The sequence below is a fragment of the Myotis myotis genome, unplaced genomic scaffold (genome assembly GCF_014108235.1).
Source record: "Myotis myotis isolate mMyoMyo1 unplaced genomic scaffold, mMyoMyo1.p scaffold_m19_p_11, whole genome shotgun sequence".
In the NCBI taxonomy this organism is placed as follows: domain Eukaryota; kingdom Metazoa; phylum Chordata; class Mammalia; order Chiroptera; family Vespertilionidae; genus Myotis; species Myotis myotis.
In genome coordinates, this window is record NW_023416315.1 from 56,414,603 (window position 1) to 56,439,063 (window position 24,461).

Here is a 24,461-nt window from a genome sequence, read left to right on the forward strand (position 1 = left end):
CTAACAGCAATTACCTGAAAGCATCCCAGGGGAGTCTATTTCTGAAGAGAATCCTAGTTGTTGAACTCCAAGTCATACCAGCTCCCTCAGCAGACATTTGGGCCCCAGAGCCTTGGACAGAGCTTTTTTTATAGCACTGTATCAGTTCCCAAAGCCTTTCATCATGTCACATTGCATATTTATTAGGCTCTTCTCACATAATAACTTGGCCAAGTCACACAGAGTAGTCACTGGCCAAGAAACAGTCTCTACTTATGTTATCTTAGCATGATTGCTTCTGAAATAGCTGTTGGCTTTTCAAATTTTACAATTTTGCTAAAATGAACCTCCTTAACGTTACTGTTGACTTCTTTTTGCTAATTCCTATGGGCATCTATCTAGAATTTGACTTTGTTCATCAATTTTTACTTACTGATTGTTTGGTTTCCATAGTTCAAATCTCTTTGCTTTCTTCTTAATTCTTCTGCTACTACCCATAATATATTCATGTAAGAACTAAAATTCTCACCTCTTGCTACCTCTTCAATTCTTACTCTATGTCTTGGGCAATCCCAAGTTTTCCTACTTATTGAAAGAGCATCTGCTGACTGCTTTAATTTCTATTTTCTTGAAATGCTCTTGTAAGGCTTTGGTATGATCAAGTTCATTTATACTGATCCCCCTCCACCCCCCCATCCCCGCCTATTTATATAAATTCATTGGAGAGATTTTTAAAACCCCAGATTATGATTCTGGAACTTACTATTTATTTAGTTGTATCAGTGGTTAATTCATATCTTTTGAAATTTTATGGCCAAACCAATTTGGTACTATTGTCCCCTAGCTCAGCAGTTCTCAACCTGGGGGGTCGTGACCCCTTTGGGGGTCGAACGACCCTTTCACAGGGGTCGCCTAAGACCATCGGAAAACACATATATAATTACATATTGTTTTTGTGATTAATCACTATGCTTTAATTATGTTCAATTTGTAACAATGAAAATACATCCTGCATATCAGATATTTACATTAGGATTCATAACAGTAGCAAAATTACAGTTATGAAGTAGCAACGAAAATAATTTTATGGCTGGGGGTCACCACAACATGAGGAACTGTATTAAAAGGTCACGGCATTAGGAAGGTTGAGAACCACTGCCCTAGCTTAATAGATACTTTTCTAATGATGAAACATCACTATTTTGTTAAAGCTCCCTGTCTTGATGTATACATTGATTACTGATTTGGTGGAATAACTTTTCCCATTCTTTTACTTTCAACCTTTAAAAATCATTTCTTTCCTTTCTTTTACTCATATTATTTATTTTTGTAACCATTTTATTAACGTGAGTGTCCATAATGTCAAATAAAGGCATTATACATGAAAATAAATAAATAATAATAATAAATACATATTTAAAATGGGTCCCTTTTAGGTACCATGTGGTTCCGTATTGCTTGCTTGACAGGCTGTGTTTTTTTATTACCATGTTTAGTCTATTTGCATTAAATGCAATTATTCATCTGTTTAGGTTTCAGTATACTTTCTTGCTATTTCTTTCTTTCCATCTGTGCTTTATTCCTTTGTTCCTCCTTTCCTGATTATTTGGGGCTAATTAAACCTTATTTTAAGTTTTCAACTTTAATTTTTACCTTCTTTTTAACTCTAACTCTTTGAATTATTTCTTTTAAAGGTTGCTCTTGGAATTGCCCTATGTATTCTTGACACACAAGTTTCTATTTAAAATAAACATTACACTACTTTATGTAAAATGCCAAAAATATCCATAAAACAATAGAATCCCACTTTTCCCCATTTTCATTTTATTGTTGTCATATATTTTACTTCTACATATGCTATAAACCCCATAACAATTTATTACTTTTACTTTAAATAAGTTATTGATTTAAAAAATAATAAAAAGCTAGCTTTTTATAATTGTACATATACAGGCCTTTCATTCCATCCTATAAATCTGAATTATGTATACAAATTTATACACATATATAAAATATGTAGGGAATATATAGGGATATATTTTATATTATATATATATATTTTAACATTTATAATATATAAAGAAATATTCAGTATATTACAGCCTTATAATATTTCCCTTTATTCTTACAACTGTCTTTAGAATTTATTGCAGAGAAAAGATGCTGGTATCAAATCTTTTCAGCTTTTTTCCCCTGATACTGTATTTACTTACCCTCAGTTTTGAAATATATGGATATAGCTTGTGATATTTTTCTGCTAGCCAATGTTGTTCCATTGACTTTTGGAAATCTGTCATTTTTATTGTGATTGCACTCTAGGCGATATACTTCCCTCCCAGTTGCTTTTTTAGGGGTTTTTGTTTTGTTTGTTTCTTTATACTTGGTGCTCAACAGTTTGGATGCAAGTGCCCGTGTGAGGCTTTCTTCATTTTGGTCATGCTTGGGGGTTGTTGAGCTTCCTGGTTCTGTGGGTGGATGTTTTCATACAGCGTTAGAAGTTTTCAATGATTATTTCTTTAGGTACTCTGGTGCTACATTCCTCCCTTCTCTACTTCTGGAATTCCTTAACTGGAGTATGAGAAATTGTTTAACACTATCCCACGGGACACTTAGGCACTATTCATTTTACAAAAAATAATTTATTGCTCCATTTTAAAGCTTAGATCATTTATTTTGACCTCTTTTGAAATTCAGCGACTCTTCTGCTGTATCTAATTCATTATTAATCCATCCAGCAAACATTTCATATGTATTTTTTCAGTTCTAGGATGTCCATTTGAACCTTTTTACAATTTCTAATTTTCTGCTGTGATTTTCCCATTTATTACCATGGTGTTTCCATTTTCTCATAGAAATTGTTGATAATATGTATCATACCTGCCATGCTCTTGTCAGCTAATTCCAGCCTGTATGCTATCTTGGAATGCATTTCTATTGACTACAGTTTCTCTTTATTATGTCTTGCTTAATGAGAAGTAATAATCAGTTCCTTTTCAAGTCCAAATGTAATAGTCTGCAGTAGACCAATCCAGAGATTTCGGTCCTCTTCACAATTCTCACTTCCCAGGTGTTTGACTTTGTGGCAAAGGTAAAGGAGCTTCTCCCAGTGGCTGCTCGGTGCTGCCTCAAGCCTCTGCCTTACAAAGCCATCTGACACTGATTCCCTACCTCCCCCCAATACCAGGTAATGTGGGACAGTGCTCATTTGCTTAGCTGTATGTTAGTCAGCGTGAAAATCTGCATGCTGCTTTGTTCATTATGTTTTTAATTGAGTCACTTTATCTACACAAATACAGCCACCAGTTATTAGAGATGCCATTTGAACTCAGTAGTTAATAAAGCGATCCTGAGGTGTTTAGAGGAGAATGAAAATGTGTTAGCAATCTTGACAGAAGCACCTTTATTTGAAGTTGAGATCTGCATATTTTTTAATGTGGTTTCTCACTGAGCTAGGGTGAGTGCGTGTGGGTTTGTGTTTTCAGTCAACATGGAGCATTTATCCATGACTTACTAATACTATTGACTCTTGCATGGAGAAATTAATTTAGTTTGCCAATGCAGATGCCTTTCTCTTGACTTTTACTGCTAAAAAATTGAGAAGTGTTCCTTTAATTTTGCAGAAGATATTTTGGCAAGAATATTACACACTCCTCTATTATTATAAAAACTGTTGCTTTTAGTTACACAAAAAATACGGTTTATGCTCTTTGTCTTGTTCTCCATCAGGAGGATTCATGAGATTAAATATAATTCACACCTGCATCTTCCTTGTAACTACCCTGTTATGTTGCATATAGTAGGTGATCACTAAATATTCACTGATAATAATTATGATTTCAAAGCCTTGCCTGCTATGGCTTCAGTGTATCTATACCACATTTTCTTTTACTAAAAAAAAAAAATAAAAGAAAAAAAAAAGACTGTTTACTGTAAATTGGCTTCATGATTCCTCACCTAAAATTTTGGTTTGTTCAACTTCTTGCATTAGAAATGCTTTCCATTCCAAATTTAGTTATCAAAATTCAAACCACTGCAATAGGTTCATTTGCCAACCTCTTTATGGAGAAAATAGACTTAAGTTAAAAAAATAAGCTACCCACAAACCAAGGCTCTTTAGCTGTTTAAAAAAAATAAAAACAATGTATTTTAGTTACTGTCCCAGAGAATGCCCAGTGCTCAGTGTATCCCCTGGGATGACTTTTTATATTTCTGTGTGCTTTCCCACCCTCGGTCTGCAGTATGATTTCTTTAACCAGAACTTGCTACTGTTCTTCAGAGACCGGCATCTTTCGAGAGAAGATAATTAGCACATAAAGATAAAGATATAATTCATCCAGCATTAATTTGTGCTAAGGAAAAAAGTAAAGCCAGGTAGGGCCACAGAGATGTGTGAAGTTGGTGCTATTTTAGATACTGTGGTCAGTTATATTGGATATAAGGCTATTTATTATCATGTTATTTTATTCACTTTTAAAGCAAATATATAAGTGATATCTATGTGTCAAACACTGTTCTGAATCTTTTAGATGAACATAACAACAAAAAGATAGTCTTCTTTCCCTTAAAGAACTTATTACTGAAGGAAGATGCATAGAAGTGTTATGTGCACTATTACACGCACACATACACAATCACATATGCACATGCTGAAAATTATACTCTTTTTTCAGAAGCTTTTGATAGAACTGCAGCACTAAAGAATGTTCTAAATGTCAACAATTTTAATAGGATCTCCAAAGGTCCCTGGCTTGTATTGCTGGTAGTTCTTCCTTAGGGGAGAATTTTTTCTTCATGGCTGGTGTATGGGAACCAGTCGAATAGCTGTGAGGGATCTTAAGAACCTTCCTTGATTTCTCAATGTCTGCCTTACAGGACAGCTTTGTTAGTCTTTACTTGATTTGTGTCTGACAGTGTATGTTTTTATTTATTTATTTATTTTTCATTGTTGATGCTATTACAGATGTCCCCACCTGGCTCCCACCCCCTTCCCTCTGGCCATCACCACACTGTCTAACTCTGTTAAAGTAACCGCTAGTACTGGTAATGGAAGACAAGAAATTGAAGGGGCCTAAAAGAGGAATGGTTACTAAATATAATGTTCTAGAAGGCTCACATTATTTTTTTCCAGTTTTATATGCTATGGCATATGAGTTAATAATGTGCCTCTTGTACATTCAGGGGATGTGGAATGGGCATGGTACAGTGAGCTCCCAAGATAAAGAAGACAGACAATATCGCATCAGCAAAGGCTTTAATGAAGGTGAAATCCTTGCACTAGACCTTGGAAGGTGATGAGGGGTTTGGGAAAGGACTTTCCATTGCATGGGATCCATTGATTCAAACAATGTGCCTGGGTTTACAGCATTATAAGCACTGAGAGAGACAAAGTGGAATGGATTTCTGGGAGGAAGGAAGCTTTGAAACACTGCAGCTTCAGAGGAGAACAAAAAGAAGGAAACAAGTAAGGCAGCAGGAAGCTGAATTAGAGACAGCACGATCATCTGCAACCGGGGGAACTGGAGTGCCGGTTTTGCTCAGAGAAAATTCAGTGTTTTGCATTTTATTATAGGAAAATTCCCTCCAAAAGGTCAATGTGTTATCCTAGTAAAGATGAAGGAGCAAGGAGGCTGCGATGTAAGTTCAGGAAGCACACAGAGGGGATATTGTGGGTGTGCCATAGGCCAGGTCTGTGTTGCTCACTTTTCATAATCTCTAATCTCAAACCTTTGTGGGACAAACTTAATATTTATGTCTACAGCCAAGGAAAGGACGTTTCAGAGAAATCACAGGCATTGCTTCATTATTCGCCAGAGTTTGTGTTCTATCTTTGTTCTGATTTATTCTAAAACCTTTGCTTGTTCCTCTCTATATCAAGTTGGAACAGATAGGTGTAAAAAGGGTTAAAAGGAAACTAGAAAACTCTTAAAGTCCTTCTCCAGTTACTTTTGATTATAACTAATGAAAACAGTAAAGAAATAATACAACCAACTCAAGTCCCTTTGAACTCATTTGGCTCCAAAAAATAATTGAATAAACAGACCTTCACATCACAGTCATTTTATAAAGGAAAATCAAATCCATTTCCATTGAATACTTGTTTCAGTTGATTTATTTTTTCATTTCTCATTCCTGAATGCCTTTGTGTATTTAGAGTTGAATTTGAAGTAGAAAGCAATTTTCAAGCAACCTACACAACCTAGTAAATATTAATAGAGGGCATAGGGGAAAAGGCTACATGCTTTTAGTCAAAATGGATTTTCTAATATATTACCAAGTCAGAAAACATGAATAAAAGAGCCCTCTGGGATATTCGTGTTTAAGTGAAATAAATGATTACCAATATTATTCTTGGTAAAGGTGAACATTTCCTAAAACGATAACTTGTTTGTTTATTTTTTTTTTAATATGACCTTATATATTAGCACAGATGATAAGCTGGCAAGGTTTCAGGTCTGAGTGGGCTGCTTATCTGTGGACCAGTAGGAGTGAGAACTTGTTGATTGCTGATTTTTGGTCAAAGCTTGGTGGATCCAGAAATTGTGATAGAGTGAAGAGAATGGGTCAATCAGGAGAAGGTGGTGGCTACTTACTGAATTCCTAACAAATTTTAAAAGCTCGGAGGCAAAAGGAAGACCATCTCATCTCAGAAGAGAAGACTGAGGAGTGGCAAGTGATAATTGGGGGCCCCTGATGCAAAATATTTACCTATAAGAGATATCATGCTTCACTAGCTCTTTCCCAGTCATGTGGAAGAAGCCATCCATAACCACACCACCCCCCTCGAGTCACTCTTTTTTTTTTAATCCTCACCCAAGGATATATTGTTTTGTTAATTTATTTTCTTTTTTTAGAGGTAGAAAAAGGGAGAGAGAGAAACATCAATATGAGAAAGCTCGATCAGCACCCCCATCAGGGATCAAACCGGCAACCTAAGTATGTAGCCTGATTGGGAATCGAACCGGCAAACTTTTGGTGTATGGGAGGATGTGCCAACCAATCAAGCTACCCGACCAGTTATTCTCCTAGTTATTCTTCATGACATCATCTTTTTCACAAGATAAACCACAATCAGAAATTATCTTATTTATCTTTTTTTGTGAGGGAGAAAAAATTCTTTATTGATAAATAGGTTACAGTAAAATAAAGTGATGTCTTTTTGGGGAATCAAAACTCTGAGTCTTAGTGTCTCTCCGCCCCGCCTCTAGCTCTTGGCTTCTGCCTTCACCCTGGTCTCTCTGGATGATGAGGCCTTGGTGGACATGCCAGCCTTTGGGCCCTTGGGGACCTCTGTCTTCCTGGTCAGTGGTCCAGGTACCATCTTGGACTCAACTGTCCTTAGGAGCAGCAGCAGCTTTGGCTTTTGACCCTTTCCTGGCTCCCTGGGCAGTGGCCTCTTTAAGGACCTTGTTCCCTGTCTTCTTTTTGGCTGGGGAAGTCACACCATTTTCACCCTTGGGGACTGTGGGTTTTGAGCTCCGAGTCCCAGCTTTGGTTTTCCTGTGGGCCTTGGCATCTACTGGGCTGTCCTTCTTGCCTTTAACCTTTGACTTCCCATGGGGCCCGCTGGCACCAGGAGGGGCCTCTGTGGCCTTGTCTGGCTGGTGGGGGGGCCTTCCTGGCCTTGCCCCCTCTTGCCTCTTCACCCTTGGTCCGGCCACCTTTTTTGGGGGCCTCCTCTTTGGTCTCACCAAGTCTCCAGGGGCCGACACAGTGGCTGTCTTCCTGGGCTGGAATTTTTTTTTTTTTTTTTGCTTGGGAACTAATTTGAAGCTGCCAGTGGCCCCCTGGCCCTGGACTTGATGCACCTGGTGCAGAGGCCCTGCTGCATGCCCGTGTCCAGGGCCCGCTTCGGCAGGTAGTTGAGCCGGATGGCGTCCACCGTCGGGTACTTCCGCAGGATGTACACCTTGATGGCCATCACCGAGGTGCCCTGGCGCTGCTCCCCCGCCTGCAGCGCCTCCAGCACCATGCGCAGCATCGCGGGGCAGGGGAGGGTGTGTTGCGGCGTGGTGGTGGGACCGCATGTGGGCGCGGGCCTGGCTTGAGAGTCCCAGACCACCCGGAGGTGGAGGTCATGGAGGTTAGCGAGGCCGAGGAGATCAAGGTGTCACTGAAGGCCAAGCTCCCGGGAGCCATTGCGCAGGCTGACACAGACGCAGAGATCTGGTCACATGTAATTTTCTAATTTTCCCATTAAATGTAAACATTGTGGGGGTCAGCAATGCTGTCCATCTTGTTCAACTCCTTGTCTCCATTGTCTAGATTCTAGACTCTAGAACAATTTATGCTAAAAGGATGCCACCGTTACATATACTACATAGTTTGTGAATAATTAAGTAAATGGATACTTTATTTGTGATAATTCAAGTGTCAATTAACATTAACATAAATTAATATTTATGAAGTGATATAGGTAAAGACCTGTTTTAAGTAAATACTACAAATATAGTTAACTAAATGAGTACCTTTCAGACTGATGAAAGCTGAACCCTTTTCCTTAAACTAAATTAAAATAATTTATGATAAGTAAGAGAAAATAGACATTTAATTCTATGACCAAAATTATAGGAACAACATTCATACTAAATATTCTCTAACAGAATTTCTAGCTATAGTGGTTTTGTTCGCTTCATAGAGAACTTCGGGGAAATTAAATCTTTGGCCTTAATTTAATCCCTGTCTTAAGTTAGTTTACAGTTAAGAAAGGGAAATATAAAATAGTTGTCCATTCTTTATACTTCATGGCAGTTTGTAGTTTGTACGAGAGCATGGTGAATTATGATTGGCTATTTATGTGTCAGTGTAAACTTTATTGAAGTGCAAGCTTCATGAGAAGAAGCAAAAATGTCTGCCTTAGCACTTGTGACTGTTGTATCTTGAGAATACAGCTCAACGGCTGGCATGAGGTAGGTGCCCCCAAAATGTTTAATGAAATAATATGCTAATTTGGGGAGGAAGAAAGTGTCAGGATACCTTTGGAATCTTCCTGAATCCTCACATAGAAACAGATGGATTAGACAATCATATACTTTACATATACTTTACAAAGTGTTTCCCCTGATACTTTTAGTACCCACCTGGCACCACACATAATTACCACAATATTATGAGCTATATTCCCTATGCTGTACTTTACATTCCCATGACTATGTTGTAACTACCAATCTGTACTTCTGAGTCTCTGCACCTTTATCACCCAGCTCCCAGCTTCCTACCCTCTGGCAACCTCCAGTCTGTTCTCTGTATCTACGAGTTTGTTTCGGTTTGGTTTGTTTGTAAAGTTAATGATTGTCTAACCACTATGCTATCCATCTGAGACTAACACAAAATAATACTGAATGTAAACTGTAGTTGAAAAATTTTCAAAAAGGTGGTTAATCATTAACAAAACAAAACAGAAACAGATGGGGCAGCTACCAAAAGACAGCAAAACTAAAACCCAAGGACGAGGTTTAAAAGCAAAACTCAAGACAGATTCTTTCCTACAAACCTCAGAATAAAAGAGGGTGGGAGCAAACCTCTACAACCAGACCCCTGTGCTATTGGTGTCTGAACAAAAGAAGGCAGAGGGAAGCAGCAGAGCATCTGACCGCTCCGACAGTGGGAAAACCCTAAAACAGCCCATACACGTCACCGTAAATCATGGTGAGGCGATCGGAGACTGGAAGCTGACTCCATCATGACTCATTCAGGACAGGAAACTATAGTGAGGATAAATGGCTGGTAATAAAATCACAATTGATTAGGAGAACAACAATAGAAACAAAAGAGAGAGAAGATCCATCTAAAGTAGGGACAGGAAAATAAAACCAGGGAATCTCAGAAACATAGTGTCACATTTTAGAACAGAAAAGAACAGAAAAGGGAATTTTGTGAAGCTAGAACAGCTGTAAATATGCTATAGAGAAATTGTACTGTGGTCAAATATCTTGTAAAGTAACTATTTAAAAGGGAAAATAAAAAGTAGAATAATATACCTAAAGGCAGTGAAAGAAACAAAAACAAAAGCCTGTAATATAGTACTTCAAATTATTTAGAAAACAAGGGTGATACAAGATATAAAAGAATCTCGTGAATTATAATTAGAAAAGTGCAGGAATGAGGTGATAGAACTCAAGTGAAAATTATAAATAGAAAGAAAAATATTTTATAAGTGAATATTAAACTAGATTCAGTGGTCGGCAAACTCATTAGTCAACAGAGCCAAATATCAACAGTACAACGATTGAAATTTCTTTTGCGAGCCAAATTTTTTAAACTTAAACTATATAGGTAGGTACATTGTTAGGAACTTAATTAGGGTACTCCTAAGGCTTAGGAAGAGCCACACTCAAGAGGTCAAAGAGCCACATGTGGCTTGCGAGCCGCAGTTTGCCAACCACAGAACTAGAAGGATCATAAGATTGAATAAACACAAGTAATACCTTAAGATAATTAGAAGATAAAAGCAAGGAATATTTAACTTTTTAAAATAACAGATTAAAAGCATTTTTGATAAATTTACAAATATTGAAAACAGGCAAAGAAGAATCAACTCACAAATAATATGAGATCCTGAAGAAGAAAGCCAAGGAAAGGTTATAGAACTAATACTAAAAGTTCTCATTCATATAAAATAAGATAATATCACCAAAACTGCATGTTAAAAGAGTCCTTCATTGTCTGAGACTATTGACCCAACATGAACAACACCAAGTCATATGTTAGAAAATTATCGCACCTTAAAGAAAAAAGATCCTTAGCACTTGTTAGGCTATCTCAGCAAAAATAATACACAATAAGGAACAGAAAATTAGAGTATTGTTAGACTTCTTAATAGTAACACTTTGTAGTGAAAGAAAAGGGAGGAACATACGTATTTTGGATACTTAAACAAAGAAGCTGTGAGACAAAGATGTTACATTCAGCAAAACTTAGCCTCAAGGACAAAAGGGCTAGCTAGATAAACTGTTGACATTCAAGAACTCAAGTAATAGGTTTCCAAAAGTTTTTCTAAAAATTCTACCAGAGAATCCTTCCAGACCACCAGAACGCCTAGAGAGACAGCACAGGACTTTTGGTCAACACTAAGAATATATCTGCTTTTATAATGGAAATGAGTGAGAATTGAAAGGGAGATGGCATAGTGTGTATTGACTAAAACATCTGATGACATTGATATGGAGCAATCCTAAAGGTGAGAACTAAAGGAGATAGTGTAATAAAAGTATTTCTCACTGCTTTTAGGATTGATAATTGGTGGTTTTAGCAGTAATATTGTTATTCTGAGACTACTGTTTATGTAATGTGGGATAAATCAAATGATTAATTTTATGTTATTTATTTTTAACGTTGCCTGTGTCTTTTCAGAAAAGGAAAAAGCCTGGAACTAAAGACCGACTTAGTAATGTTGAGCAACCCTAAGAATATATTTATTTACCATGAAAACAAACAAGGCTTTTTGAAGGAATGGTTGATTTTAGGTCTGGGATAGGAAATGTGCAGAAAGATCTGAAACATCTTAACAGACCAGATAGCGGAAGTCAAAATAGAGGTTCAAGTGGTGGTGATTTGCCCATGGACATTCTAAAAATTAGATGGAGGAGCTAAAGTCTGAGCCAAAGCTTCTGCTTCCAAAGCCCATGCCCGCCCTTCCACAGAGATCAGGATGGGACAGATTCTAGCATCTTTGTCTTCTGTTTACACCAGATGTTAAGCATCTTTAAAACTCCTAGATCCTGTTAACACGTTAAAGAAAAGGGGAGCCTCTTTTCCTTCTAATAAGCTATTTTTCCAGAGAAGAGACAATAAATTAACATTTCCTCTTAATTGGTTTCTTTATTTTTCCTTTCATTGTTGAGCTTCAGACTTATTAGTGATTGAGATTTCTCAATAATAATTTCCAGACAACAGCCTCCATCAATGATAATCTTCAACTTAACCATTAAACCCTATGACATTAAATCTGCCAGGGTAAATACAACAAAGCTGGCAGTAGGAGAGGGTGAAAAATAAGTAAATCATTCAAAAGAACTGAGCCAACTTAACAAGCATTCTTCTTCCACTGTTTTATGTTTCTCAGTTTGAAAAGAAAGTCATGATCCTGACCACTTTCTTAAGATCATTTTTCTTGCCTCTTCTCTGTTGGAGAGCAGGCAGGGTTTCAAATATAAAACTAAGTATATGGAGGCTATAAGCAGGGAGAGATTTTGCTTTTACTTGATGCTAAAGACAAATAATCAACTATGCAAATATCACCCACAAGGGGGGACCTATTATCCACACATGTACTAATTACTCAAGTATTTACCACAACAGCAAGGGACCAGCATGTTAATTGGGTATTGTTTGGGCATACTGGGATTTTTTGGATAATTTTAATCATCTCTTTTCTAAACCCCCTTATTTTCTTCTTTCAAATAATCGTTATTCGTTTTATCTACCCAGAAAAATCTAAGCTCTCAAAATATAGACTTAAGCAGAATGTTGACAAAACATAAGGAAAGGAGAACAGGTTGAGAAGAAGAAAGACATTCTCCAACTCAAACATGTTTCTGATCACATATCTTACACAAGTGACTCGCTATACACATGCACTTGTGTGCATTTCTCCTTAGAACTTCTAAATCTGACATGCACCATTTACCCACTTCTTAATTTCTGGATTGTTATAAATTAGTATAAAAACCAGGTAGGGTGCATTTCTACTCTACTAACTCTCCAACCCTCATCCCAATTTGTATCCCTCCTTTCTTCCTCACGCTACAGTTCTGGTAACTTCTTAATAGACCATTCTGTTACTCAAACATAATTTCATGTGGGATTTTTATCCTTGAAATTAAGTGAATTGAACTTTTTACAAGAAAGCTTTTTGAAAGTAATTAAAAAATAAAAGTTTAGCTATGTAAAACTAGACATAGGTGAGTTGCTGCAATCAATGCCTCGGTGTAGCCATTGGGAAGTGGGTTGTCCTGGGGCTTGGACAGAGATTTCTCAAGCTTGTTTGGGTCAGGTGACCATATTGACACCCAGCTGTCACAAGTGACTTCAAATTCTGAGTTAGTTTTCTAATATTATTCTGGGATTTTTATTCATATCAAATGTAGAGAATTTCAAATTATGAGTGAGTGTGAACTCTTCATTATCCTATAATTTAGAGGTACTTTAGTGCGTTTGATATATATATAAAGGTGTGCTATCTCTAATTCTGTTTTGTGTTTCCATCTTTGGTGGACCAATGAATAATGGAACACTAATGATAATAAGATAATCATGATCATGGAAAATGGTAAAAACGTCAGTGATATTGATCAATACTGATACATCTAAAGATACCAGCAAACATAATTTTGCACAGATAATCTACTCATTGTGTCCATTCAAATTATCCATGGGGACTTCAACATCATGGTTGTTTCTAGGAATTGTCAAGAGTTATGAAGATGACTATAGCTATTGACATTACCAAGCATCACTCCCTGTCCGCAAGACTTACTGTAGGAGTCTGCTCAAACACATGCCATCAAAATTCCTTTGCTCTGTCTTTCTTGGGTCAAACTTAGCAAATGGCTGTGTGTGAAGTCTTACACAAACTGTTGGATTTTGTCATGACTGATTGCAAAAGAGAACTTATTTTGGTGGAGAGACAAGACAGAATGTACAGAAGGTAATTGATACAAATCTTTCAAATTGAATATTCCAGAAATGGCAAGGGAGCCTTTTATCAAGGAGTTCCAGGAGCCTTCCTCTCTGACTTAGGCTGATACCACCTTCTTCTGTTTCTCTGTTTATTCCTAGAATGCAGTCCCAACAGTACCTGCAGCAGCGTCGAAAATTTGCAGCTGCCTTCTTGGCATTCATTTTCATTTTGGCAGCTGTGGACACTGCTGAAGCAGGGAAGAAAGAGAAACCAGGTAAGCAGTAGGGTTATGAAAGCAAGGCTCTTCACTGATTAATGTCCTTCTTATCCCATTACCTGATTTTTGTCCTTCCTCTCTTCCTTCCTCACTCCCTCATCTCTCCTCTCACGGCTCCTTTCCTTCTCTCCTTTCCTTCCTTTCCCTCTTTCTCCCTTCCTACCTCCCCCCTCCCCCTCCTTTCCTCCCTAATATTTCGAGGAACCTACACGACATCCCTTCTCATCCCCCCACCACTGTAAAGTCCTGAAATATAGGTGCTGATCATTAACATAATTATCATATTAGTAGCTATTATGTACATACCATTGACCAGGAATCAGGTGTTTTACTTATGTTGCCTCTCTCTCCAAAAAGAGTCCTTCAGGGAGTTTTTGTTTGATGTCTAAAGAAGGAAACTGAGGCTCAGAGAAGATAACGCACCCTTTCCATGTCACTCTCAATGAGTAGTCTGTGGAGCTGGGAGTCAGTTTCCACCACATGTATATTATGCTATTCTATCTATAAAACAGAGAAATGAACAATGACTTGCATTGAAAAAGCTTAATCTGGCAACTGTTGCTTCTAATAGGATGTTTTCTCACTTTTTAGGTTTAACTGTTTTGACCATCTTCTCTTTCATAGAAATGTCTTCTTCTAAGAGGTGTCAGTAAATCACTTAGCACAGCTCCTGGCACATAGTAAGAGTTAAAGTAATATAAGTTCTAGCTCCTTTCCGCAGTTTTCTTTCTCCCTTCGCTTGGTCATTCACTGATTCAGTCATTCTGCTAACCCCTATCAGGTTCCCACTATGTACCGGACACTGAAGATAGAGGTAAATAGCACAGGGCCTGTAATGAAGGCGCTCAGGAATGAACTTAGTTTTACGTAGGAGTTAAAGAACTTTCTGGTGTTGATTATGTTTCCTTCCTTCCAGAAAAGAAAGTGAAGAAGTCTGACTGTGGAGAATGGCAGTGGAGTGTGTGTGTGCCCACCAGCGGGGATTGTGGGCTGGGCACCCGGGAGGGCACCCGGAGTGGAGCTGAGTGCAAACAAACCATGAAGACCCAGAGATGTAAGATCCCCTGCAACTGGAAGAAGCAGTTTGGAGGTGAGTCCCATCCCTGTGGTCCTACTGGTTGAATCTCCCAGTCTGACATAACTCTTCCGTTCTTTCACCAAATATCTTTTTGAGGTTGACTCCCATTTATTTTAAATAAATTTATTTTATCAGATACAAAATAAGCAAGACATTTTGCCTAACCCCCGAGTTTCTCAACCTCAGCACTACTAACTAGCATTTTGGACAAGATAGTTTTTGCTGTGGGGGTCGGTTCTGTGCACTGTAAGATATTTAGCGCCATCTCTGGCTTCTACCCACTGGTTTCTGTTAGCACTGCCCACCTCCGCAAACTATGACAACTGAAATGTCTCCAGATATTGCCTAATGTTAAATAGTCCCTTATTAAGTACTACTGCTTTACCAATAGGGACAAAAATGTACTCTTGATTCCTCCTAATAGTGTTCGTTGATCTTTTTCTCTTTCCTTTCTATTCTTCTTCTAAGTTCCTTGTGTCTTTATTTTCTCTTTTCTTATTTATTCTCCCCCTTCTCCTGATCTCTTTCTGTTACGTTCAGGCCCTCTCTCTCTTTTGATCTTTCCCCACCCTCCTCACCGGTTCATAGACTTACCGATTGAATCCAGCAGGGCTGATGGTAGCCATTTCTCGTGGATTTTTTTCCCACCGACTATTGCCAGTCTCACTGGCCTTATCTACCTGTCTGAGAAGGAATCTTGCAACACATCTAACTTTAAACCCACTACTGCACACCCCAATTACCTGTGTGTGTATTTTTTTTCATATTCTTGAATATTTATCTTTGTTAGCTATGGTGAAACACTATGCCCCACATAGTCTCACTGTTCTACAGAAATGTGCTCTGGCTTAAAGGCCAGGGAAGAAGGACAATATCTTTTTCATTTTCTATAACATTTGGGGTACTTTTATGGATGTATATAAGTTCTATAAAAGCCTGGTAAAATTCAGAAACATTTGTTCATAAATTATATGTGGGTACCATACAGGCCCACCTACAAAATGTTTTTAAAAGTGTGTATTAGAGGACTTTTATGTAGAATATACTAAAGGCCCAATGCATGAAATTCGTGCAAGAGTAGGCCTTCCTTCCCCCGCTGCTGGCACCGGCTTCCCTCTGGCACCCGGGACCCGGGCTTCCCTCCGGCCACCAGCACCTGGGACCTGGACTTCTGTCCAGCCACCTGCAGACACCTGGAACCCGGGTTTCCCTCACAGCCCTGGCTTTTGTCCGGAAGGTCGTCTGGAAGGACATCCAGTCTAATTAGCATATTATGCTTTTATTATTATAGAGAATGAACTCTCAAAACTAACAATTCAGTTATAAAGTGAGGAAAAGATACGAACAAACATTATACCAAAGAGGATATAGGTGGCAACACCTGCAAACATGTTCAACGTGTTTCCCCAGTAGGGAAATGAAAATGAAAACTAATGAGCTATCACTATACCCCCTCACCTATCAGAGTGGCAAAGATAAAAATAACACCAAATGCTAGAGAGGATGTGGAAGAACTAGGTCACTATACATCACTAATGGGAATGTAAAATGGTACAGCCATATTGGAAAAGACTATGGCAATTTCTTACAAAACTAAACATGTGCTTACCATGCAGTGCAGTGGCTTTACCTTAAGCATTGATCCTAGAGAAGTGAAAGCCTATGTTTCCATAAAATCTATACATGAATGTATATGGCAGCTTTGTTTGTAATAGTCAAAAGCTGGAAACCACCCAGATGTTTTTCAGCTGGTGAATGGTTAAACAAATCGTGGTACATAACAGCATGGGCCAAAAGTAGGTTTACAGTTGTATGAGTAACATAGTTTATTCTTTTTTAAAAAATATATATTTTATTGATTTTTTTACAGAGAGGAAGGGAGAGAGATAGAGAGTTAGAAACATCGATGAGAGAAAAACATTGATCAGCTGCCTCCTGCACACCCCCCACTGGGGATGTGCCCTCAACCAAGGTACATGCCCTTGACCAGAATCGAACCTGGGGCCCTTCAGTCTGCAGGGCGATGCTCTATCCACTGAGCCAAACCGGTTAGGGCAATTCTTGTATTATTATTTATTAATTAGTGTATTATTTTTTCCTTATGAACAACTGTAAACCTACTTTTGGCCCACTCTGTGTACCATGAAATATTACTAAGCAATGAAAAGGAGAGGCTATTGATACACACAACTTGGATGGACCTCCAAGAAATGATGCTGAATGAAAAAAAAACAGTCTCAATAGGTTACACAGTACTTGATTCCATTTACATGGATGGATGACAAAATTAAGATGAAATAAGTATAATGATGGAGAACAGAATAGTGGTTGCCAGAGGCTAGAGAGATGGGAGGGGAGAAAGTTGGGTGGCCTCTGACTATAGAAGGACAGCCCAAGGGACCCTTGCATTGGAACTGGTTTGTGTATAAATGGTGGTGGTGTTCACTTGTATCTATGCATGTGATAGAGTTGCACAGAACTAAATCTCCACCCCCCCCCCCCCACACACACACACATACCTAAATGAATGCATGTAAAACTGGGGAAACCTGAATAAGTCCTGTGGAATGTTTCCATGTCCGTTTCCTGGTTGTGCCATTGGACTACCACTATAGAAGACATCACAATTGAGGGTATATGGGATCTCTCTTATTTCTTACAACAATAACTACCTCACTACAAAGAGTTAAAAACTAAAGTGTGTTTATTTTCATGGCACTATAATAGGATCTTTCAAAGGTTTCTCTTGGTCCTACCTTACCTTTAGCGGAGTGCAAATACCAATTCCAGGCCTGGGGAGAATGTGACCTGAATACCGCCTTGAAGACCAGAACTGGGAGCCTGAAGCGAGCCCTCCACAATGCTGACTGCCAGAAGACCGTCACCATCTCCAAGCCCTGTGGCAAACTGACCAAGCCCAAGCCTCAAGGTAGGCCCTGCTCCTTGACCACAGTTTTAATGTGAACGGATCCATGGACTCAGGCAGGCTCTTCAGGTGAACTACCTTAAGAAAGGAATTGAAAAAGCCCCCTGTATTAGTTTCTTACAAGTACTTCTCAGCAGGCGATTGAGGTCCTCTGCACAGATGAGGGGACTAGTCTCCTAGCACAAATAAACAGTCTGGCAAAACGGGCCAATTAAGACAGTTGCTGTATGGTGACTGTATAATCCAAACCCTAAGTTGGGACTGCATTCTGACAAGTATGAACAAACTCATAAAGGTCCTGAGGCAGGATATTTAAAATCAAGTCCTTCCTAGATTATCTAACATATATAGTTGTCACAACATCAGCTAAATTATTTTATATTTTCCCTTTTCACCACGTACTTTGATAAGTTCTGTATTTCTTATCCTTCTTTCAGAGCCTTTGTTTTCTTTTTTTTTGGCTTGATTAGCTCACTACTTTTATCATGGAATTTTTAAATTATTTAGAGCTATCTTTCTATTCATTTCCAGAAAGTCAGACCCTGCTTTCACACTGGATAAAGTAAACATCAAACTGGCATATGATTTTAAAAAAAACACCTCAGACCCTGGCAGGTGTAGCTCTGTTGGTTGGGCATTGTCAGGCGCACCCTAAAGTTGCTGGTTCAATTCCTAGTCAGGTCACAGGCCTGGGTTGTGGACTCCATCCCCCTAGGGGATGTGCAGGAGGCAGCCAATGGATGTGTTTCTCTCTCTCCTTCTCCCTTCCTTTCTTAATTGGCCTGGTGGATAATTCACTTTTTTTACATTCTTCCATATGCAATGAAGGTTTACAGTTTGGTTCAGGCTCTCAACCTGAAAAATGGTGGTAAAAATATTTCAGGTGGGTAGACATGCTGTAATTTTTCATATATCAAAAATCAAGGTATATAATTCAAGGTATTATCCTGAGTGAATTCTGAATTTCACAGCCAGTTATGCATTTTGTTGGTCATTAAAATGCAGCCTTCACTTTGTGCATAGCATGTCTTTGTTAAAACTAATTAGTCCTTTCTCTCTCAATTTGGAGGGTTTTGTGAATGTTGTTTTGGCACCAGGCAATCTGCACAGAGAAAAATCTTATCATAGGAGCTGAGCTAGGGAGATGTGTCAGATAGAAGATTTTCTTAACGAGAGAGACTCATACACATTTTCTATGACATATGTTTCCTAGTTTAAGTAAAATGGAATTAGTGACATGTGTGGGTTGCGTATATTTCTGTACCATTTTTCCAAAATAACCATGAATGGATATTACAGCTTTCTCTTTGTGAGTCTCTAACCTTAAGATAGCTCATTTTTTTCTGATCAATGGAAAATCAAATAATAATAAAATGACATCTACATTATCATTTGTATTGTTTTGTTCCACTGGCATGTCTTGACCTGGGTGTTTGACATATGTTATTTCTTAAAATCCCATATATTCCTCTGCAAGTAGATGTACTTTTGAAGGAAAATGAGGCACACTGGTTAATTTGTTTGCCCAGGGGTAGATCTCTAGCAAATGACAGAGCCAAGATTTGGCTGAATCTAAACTCATTTTATCTTCTGCTGATTTCTCACCTAAGCCAGGTATGGGTATAAACTCACCTCCTTTGAAAAAGGAGAAGGTAAGTTTTGTAATGCTCAATCCTGATAAGCGATATGACCTCCCAAACAAAGGTGACATTTTCTGCAACATTATTTCTAAAACTATTCTGGAAGACATCCCTCAGAATAAAGCTCTCAGGAAGACAGGGACCTGGTCTATTTTGCTCTTTACTGTATCCCTTTTTGCCTAGAACAAGGAGTACCACATTGGGCTGAATAAATCTGATATAATAAAAGGGTAATATGCAAATCGACCAAACGGCAGAACAACCAAAATGCCTGTGGCCCCTCGCCCCAGCCAGCCCTGCCCCCAAGAGGGCATCCCCACCCCAATCGGGGTGGGGCTGGCCAGCAAACCACCCCAGGCCCCTCGCCCCAGCCAGCCATCCCCTGGTGGCCCCCATCAGGGCAGGGCCGGCTGGACCACACCAGTACAGAAATTTGTGCGCCAGGCCTCTAGTATTTGTATAATAAATAAATGCTAAAAGGAAAAAGGTTTCACACACTAAATCCAGCATACTGATAGAAGAGTTCATGTAACTAAACTTTTCTCAAAGTTATACAGTTATAATTATTTCTTTCTTTGTTCAAAAAAGAATGCTCTTTTCTATTTTAACTCAGTACCCAAAAAGAATAGAGGGACGTAACCCCACTAATTTTGAATGGGGCACTATGATAGGCACACTTCATCATTTCATTTGAGCTTTGAAGCAACTCTCTGCCATACGTTTTGTTTATCCTACTCTATATATGCGAAAGCACAGGCAACTTCCCTGAGGTTCCACAGTTTGTAAGTGGTGGAACCAGGATTCAAAATCAAAGTCAGACTGACATCAAAGACCCATGGCCTTTTTAAACAATGTGCTGTCTCTGAGTAATATAAACCATGGAACTGTGTCCATATCAGATAATTTTCTATGTCTAGAATCATTAAACAGTAGAGCATCTGGGGACCTTGCCTATCATCTGATGTTTCTCTCATATAACAGATAGGGACAGAGAAAATCAATGATTCATCCAGGTGTATCTTGTTGGTTAGCAGAAGAATCAGTTCAGGTTTTTATTCTCCTTTGATATTTTCTGCATTTTTTCAAATGGAAATTATAGTAAAGGGGCCTTTCCTAGGTGTCAGATTTTCCAAAATAAACAGCATAGGGTATGTGTTTGCGGAAACTTAGTATATTGATAAGTAATTATTTCATATCACTCAGCTTATGACAAGAAATTCTCTTTTCCCCCCATTATTATCCTTCTCATTGATAAACACTTTGATAAACACATGATCAGGTTCTGTTTAATTTGCCTGGGGTTTTTGTTGTTGTTGTTTGTTTGTTTGAGAGACATTTGTGGTTGGCCTTTATTGTTTGAGGAAATGGTAGTGGATTAATATGCAAACTACATGATTCACAGTATGAAAACATATGCTTTAAATTTTTAGAATGGATCATAAAGATGTTGGTAAGGCTGTAACTACTCAGCATTCAATTGAGGGAAGACTGGAGATATTGTTGTGATTTGATTACTAATAATAATAATACCATGGTGGCTTGATTAAAAGATTAAAAGACTTGCTTGGGGAGAGAGGTGCTTAATACCTAGAATTGCCATCTGAACTGGGACATTATTACATATCCCACGTGCACTGATTAAAAACTGCCTTAAAATTCATCACACACCAGTCTAACAGCATTGCCTCTTGAGGAATAGAATTGTCCCTTCCTGTTGCTGTCAGTATTGTGCAAACACTAACTCTAGCTTTAGTCCACAACTTCAGTGATACGAGATATCCAGTTGGAAAGCCTTACCTAAAGATCCCCTTGTGTTGGAATCCACTTAATTTGAGGAAACTTTCAGTCCTCCACATTTGCATTCTATACCCAGAAGAGGAGAGTCTTGATCTTCTTATGTAGACAAGAGAACTGAGAGATGCACAATTGGAATACAGCTTTCCTGGCAATAGGACAGGATTACCCTGGGGAAGCTCATTGATTGACTGAAAGGTCGTAACCAGAGCTTGATTAATCACTGCCAGGATCTAACCAGGATATATTAGTGAAATAATTGATTGTGTTGGACACTTGAGATCTTAATGTCTTAAGAAATGAGATTGAGAGTATTAAGATTGTCAATTGAGAAAACCCTGTATCTGCCAGGGATTTTTTGTGGAAGATCTACTCCAGCTAGTTTAAGTAGAAGAGGTTTAGTCAAGAGTGTTACATAGCTCACAGAATCTCCAAGTCATCTGTGAATACTGCATTTCCAGGAATAACGCAGCAAAAGGCAACAGGTCCAAGAGAAATGTCTAATCACACAGCACGTTGTTGATGTAGCAGAATCACCCACTGCTCTGCACACATAATGCTAAAAATCACATGCTGGAAACTCCAACACTGTCCTCACTTGCAAAACCAGAGGTGATTACTATCACCTTTCTTGCTGTAATTTCCAATTTCTCCAAATTTGGCTTTTTAAAAACAATCCTTGCTTAGTGAGAGGAAAAGGGGGGGGGGAGGAGAAAGGGGAGGGGGGGGGAACAGAAAAACATCAATGTGAGAGAGAAATATTGATCAGTGGCCTTCCATTTGCTCCCCAATTGGGGATCTAACCTGCAATCCAGGGTGTGTCCTGACTAGAAATTGAACCAGCAACCTTTCATTGCATAGGTCAATGCTCAACCAACTGAGTTACTCCAGCCAGGCCAAGTTTGGCCCTTTTTTCTACAACTAAGACTCATGAAGTGTGCCCGACTGATGGAAACCTGATCACGTATAAAATGCTGCTGCAAGGGAGTTAGGGAAATGTGTCTTTAGCTTTTCAAACTCTATCTGTAAATATGAGAGGAGGAGCTGAACAGTTATTGAGCTGAGCGAGCAGTCTGCCAGGGCCTCTGTAGGGAGCTGGACTGTGCTGGAGTATAGTATTAGACCTCACCCTCTCTCCTATTGGGATAGACGGGCATTGATGCCATTACGGATGAAGAGTTACTGAGTGTTATACTGGGGACAGTTAAGCACGCCACCGTGGAGAGAGTTAAGTCTCTCCTCTTTGGAGCCATCTGTCATGTTCTTTTCCAGTTTCAGGGATACTTGGGCATCAAGTATCCCAAGTGGAGAAGTTGGAAGCGTGGGTCAGCCTATGCTGATGGCTCTGTATAAAATGTCAGACCACAGAACCCTTTGGAAGGCAAATAACTCTTCAAGCCACAGGTGTTTCTCAGTGGTCCGCCTGGAAAATGAGCTCACTGAGGAATTAGAAGTTGGCCGAGCCAGGCGGGGCTGCCAGCATGGGGATCCATGGTCCTAGCCTAGGCAGTCCTGTCTGTGGGAGCAGAACTGACCAGTGGGTCAGGCTTCTGGTTGATATCACTGGAGTGCAGAGGCTGAGTCAGTGCTTGTGCAGAAGGCTCCCAGATGAACTGAGATTTTCCCAGGTGCCACAGGTGACCTGGCCTGATGGTCATCTTGGAACATTCTAGAATCTGGAGTTATTGTTGACATGGAGATTATTAGTTACTATTTCTTGTTTTTATTTATTTTTTAAAATCTTTATTGTTGAGAGTATTACAGATGCCCCCCACCCCCACCCTATCTCTGCTCTGCCCCAGGCCTTCAGCATCCTATTGTTTGTGTTCATGGGAGCAGCATATATGCATAGAAGTTCTTTGGTTAATCTCCTCCCCACCCCCTTTACTCCCCTCTGAGATTCGTCAATCTGTTCCATGTTTCCATGACTCTGGTTCTATTTTATTCATCAGTATATTGTGATCATTAGATTCCACATGTAAGTGAAATCATGTGATATTTGTCTTTCTCTGACTGGCTTAAATGAGATACATCAATAAGGGGTATTGTGAAGCTCCTTTTGATACCAACAGGGCAGCGTGGGATGATGTCAGCCCCTGAGTTTGTCTGGAGGAAGGGTATTCTCAAATGTTTCCGGTACAGTCAGAAGCAGGAGCATATGGATAGATGTCTGTGTTACAGGTGGTCCAGGGAACAGTGTCAATCCCTCCCGCCGTCCTGCCCACCAATTCCCGCTCTGCTGTTACCAGACCCTTGGTAAATCCCCCTGTTCACGATAACCCCAATTCCTTTTATATCTTCCCAGCCCTTTCTAAAAGCATTGCCATCTTGCTGCTCTTTTTTTTGGACAGTTGCCTAGGCCTCTCTTAGGTTTGATGATTCAACTTTAAAGATCAAAAGAACAGCAACTGTTTGAGTGCAAGACTCAGCTGCATGCGGGGCACAGCGCTTGGCAGCTGATTATTAAATGGAAAAAGGGTCAGGGAAGTGATATTCCCAGCATTCTCAATTCTCAACCCTCTAAAAAGATTCTTTTGTTCATTCTTTTAAAGATGAAAGAAGTTCCCCGACATTTTTGTTCTATTTTCTGGGCTCTGACACCCCTTAGGAATGAGCATGGCAACACCCTGTGGGTGAGCTCTGCTAGGCTGGTGACATCTGTGTTGAGAGAGGTGAAGGGGCAGAATCCCACCACAGACCAGCCTGCGCTGGACTCCCCCTCCCCGACCCGGAGACCCTGAAACAGGAGGAAGGGGGTTTGGATGGCTGCTGCCCTTGCATTTGAGCAGAAAGAGGCAGCCCCGAGTGCCTTGTGGGAATTTTGTTCTTGATTAGAGGAAAACTCTCTTACTCAGTTTAGTCTCAAGGTTTTGATTTCTGTTTTATTCCGCTTTGTGAAAAATCTTTGAACATCTGCTTTTTATGTTAAGTATTTAATCCATGTAGAGTTAATTCTTGTATTTGGTATAATGATCCAGTTTCATTATTTTCCATGGGTCTGTACACTTTGCCCAACACCATTTATTGAAGAGACTGGCTTTACTCCATTGTGTATTCTTGCCTTCTTTGCCATAGATTAATTGATCATATAAGTGTGGGTTTATGTCTAGTCTCTCTGTTCTGTTTCCTTGCTCTGTCTGAACATCTGT

At 39.2% G+C, this 24,461-nt stretch overlaps 1 protein-coding gene and 1 pseudogene across 2 annotated transcripts in view; one reads left to right on the forward strand and one right to left on the reverse strand.

Annotated features, from left to right (window-relative positions):
• The window catches only part of PTN (pleiotrophin), a 95,179-nt gene that overhangs the window by 58,814 nt on the left and 11,904 nt on the right, over positions 1-24,461 (forward strand). For both annotated transcript variants that reach the window (XM_036328571.1, XM_036328570.1), the window contains exons 2-4: positions 13,756-13,871; positions 14,791-14,964; positions 17,720-17,881. In XM_036328571.1, the coding sequence (XP_036184464.1) occupies positions 13,757-13,871; positions 14,791-14,964; positions 17,720-17,881 (451 nt within the window). In that variant the 5' untranslated portion in view covers position 13,756. The remainder of the gene's footprint in view (positions 1-13,755; positions 13,872-14,790; positions 14,965-17,719; positions 17,882-24,461) is intronic.
• On the reverse strand, positions 7,181-8,115 carry LOC118666359 (annotated as a pseudogene).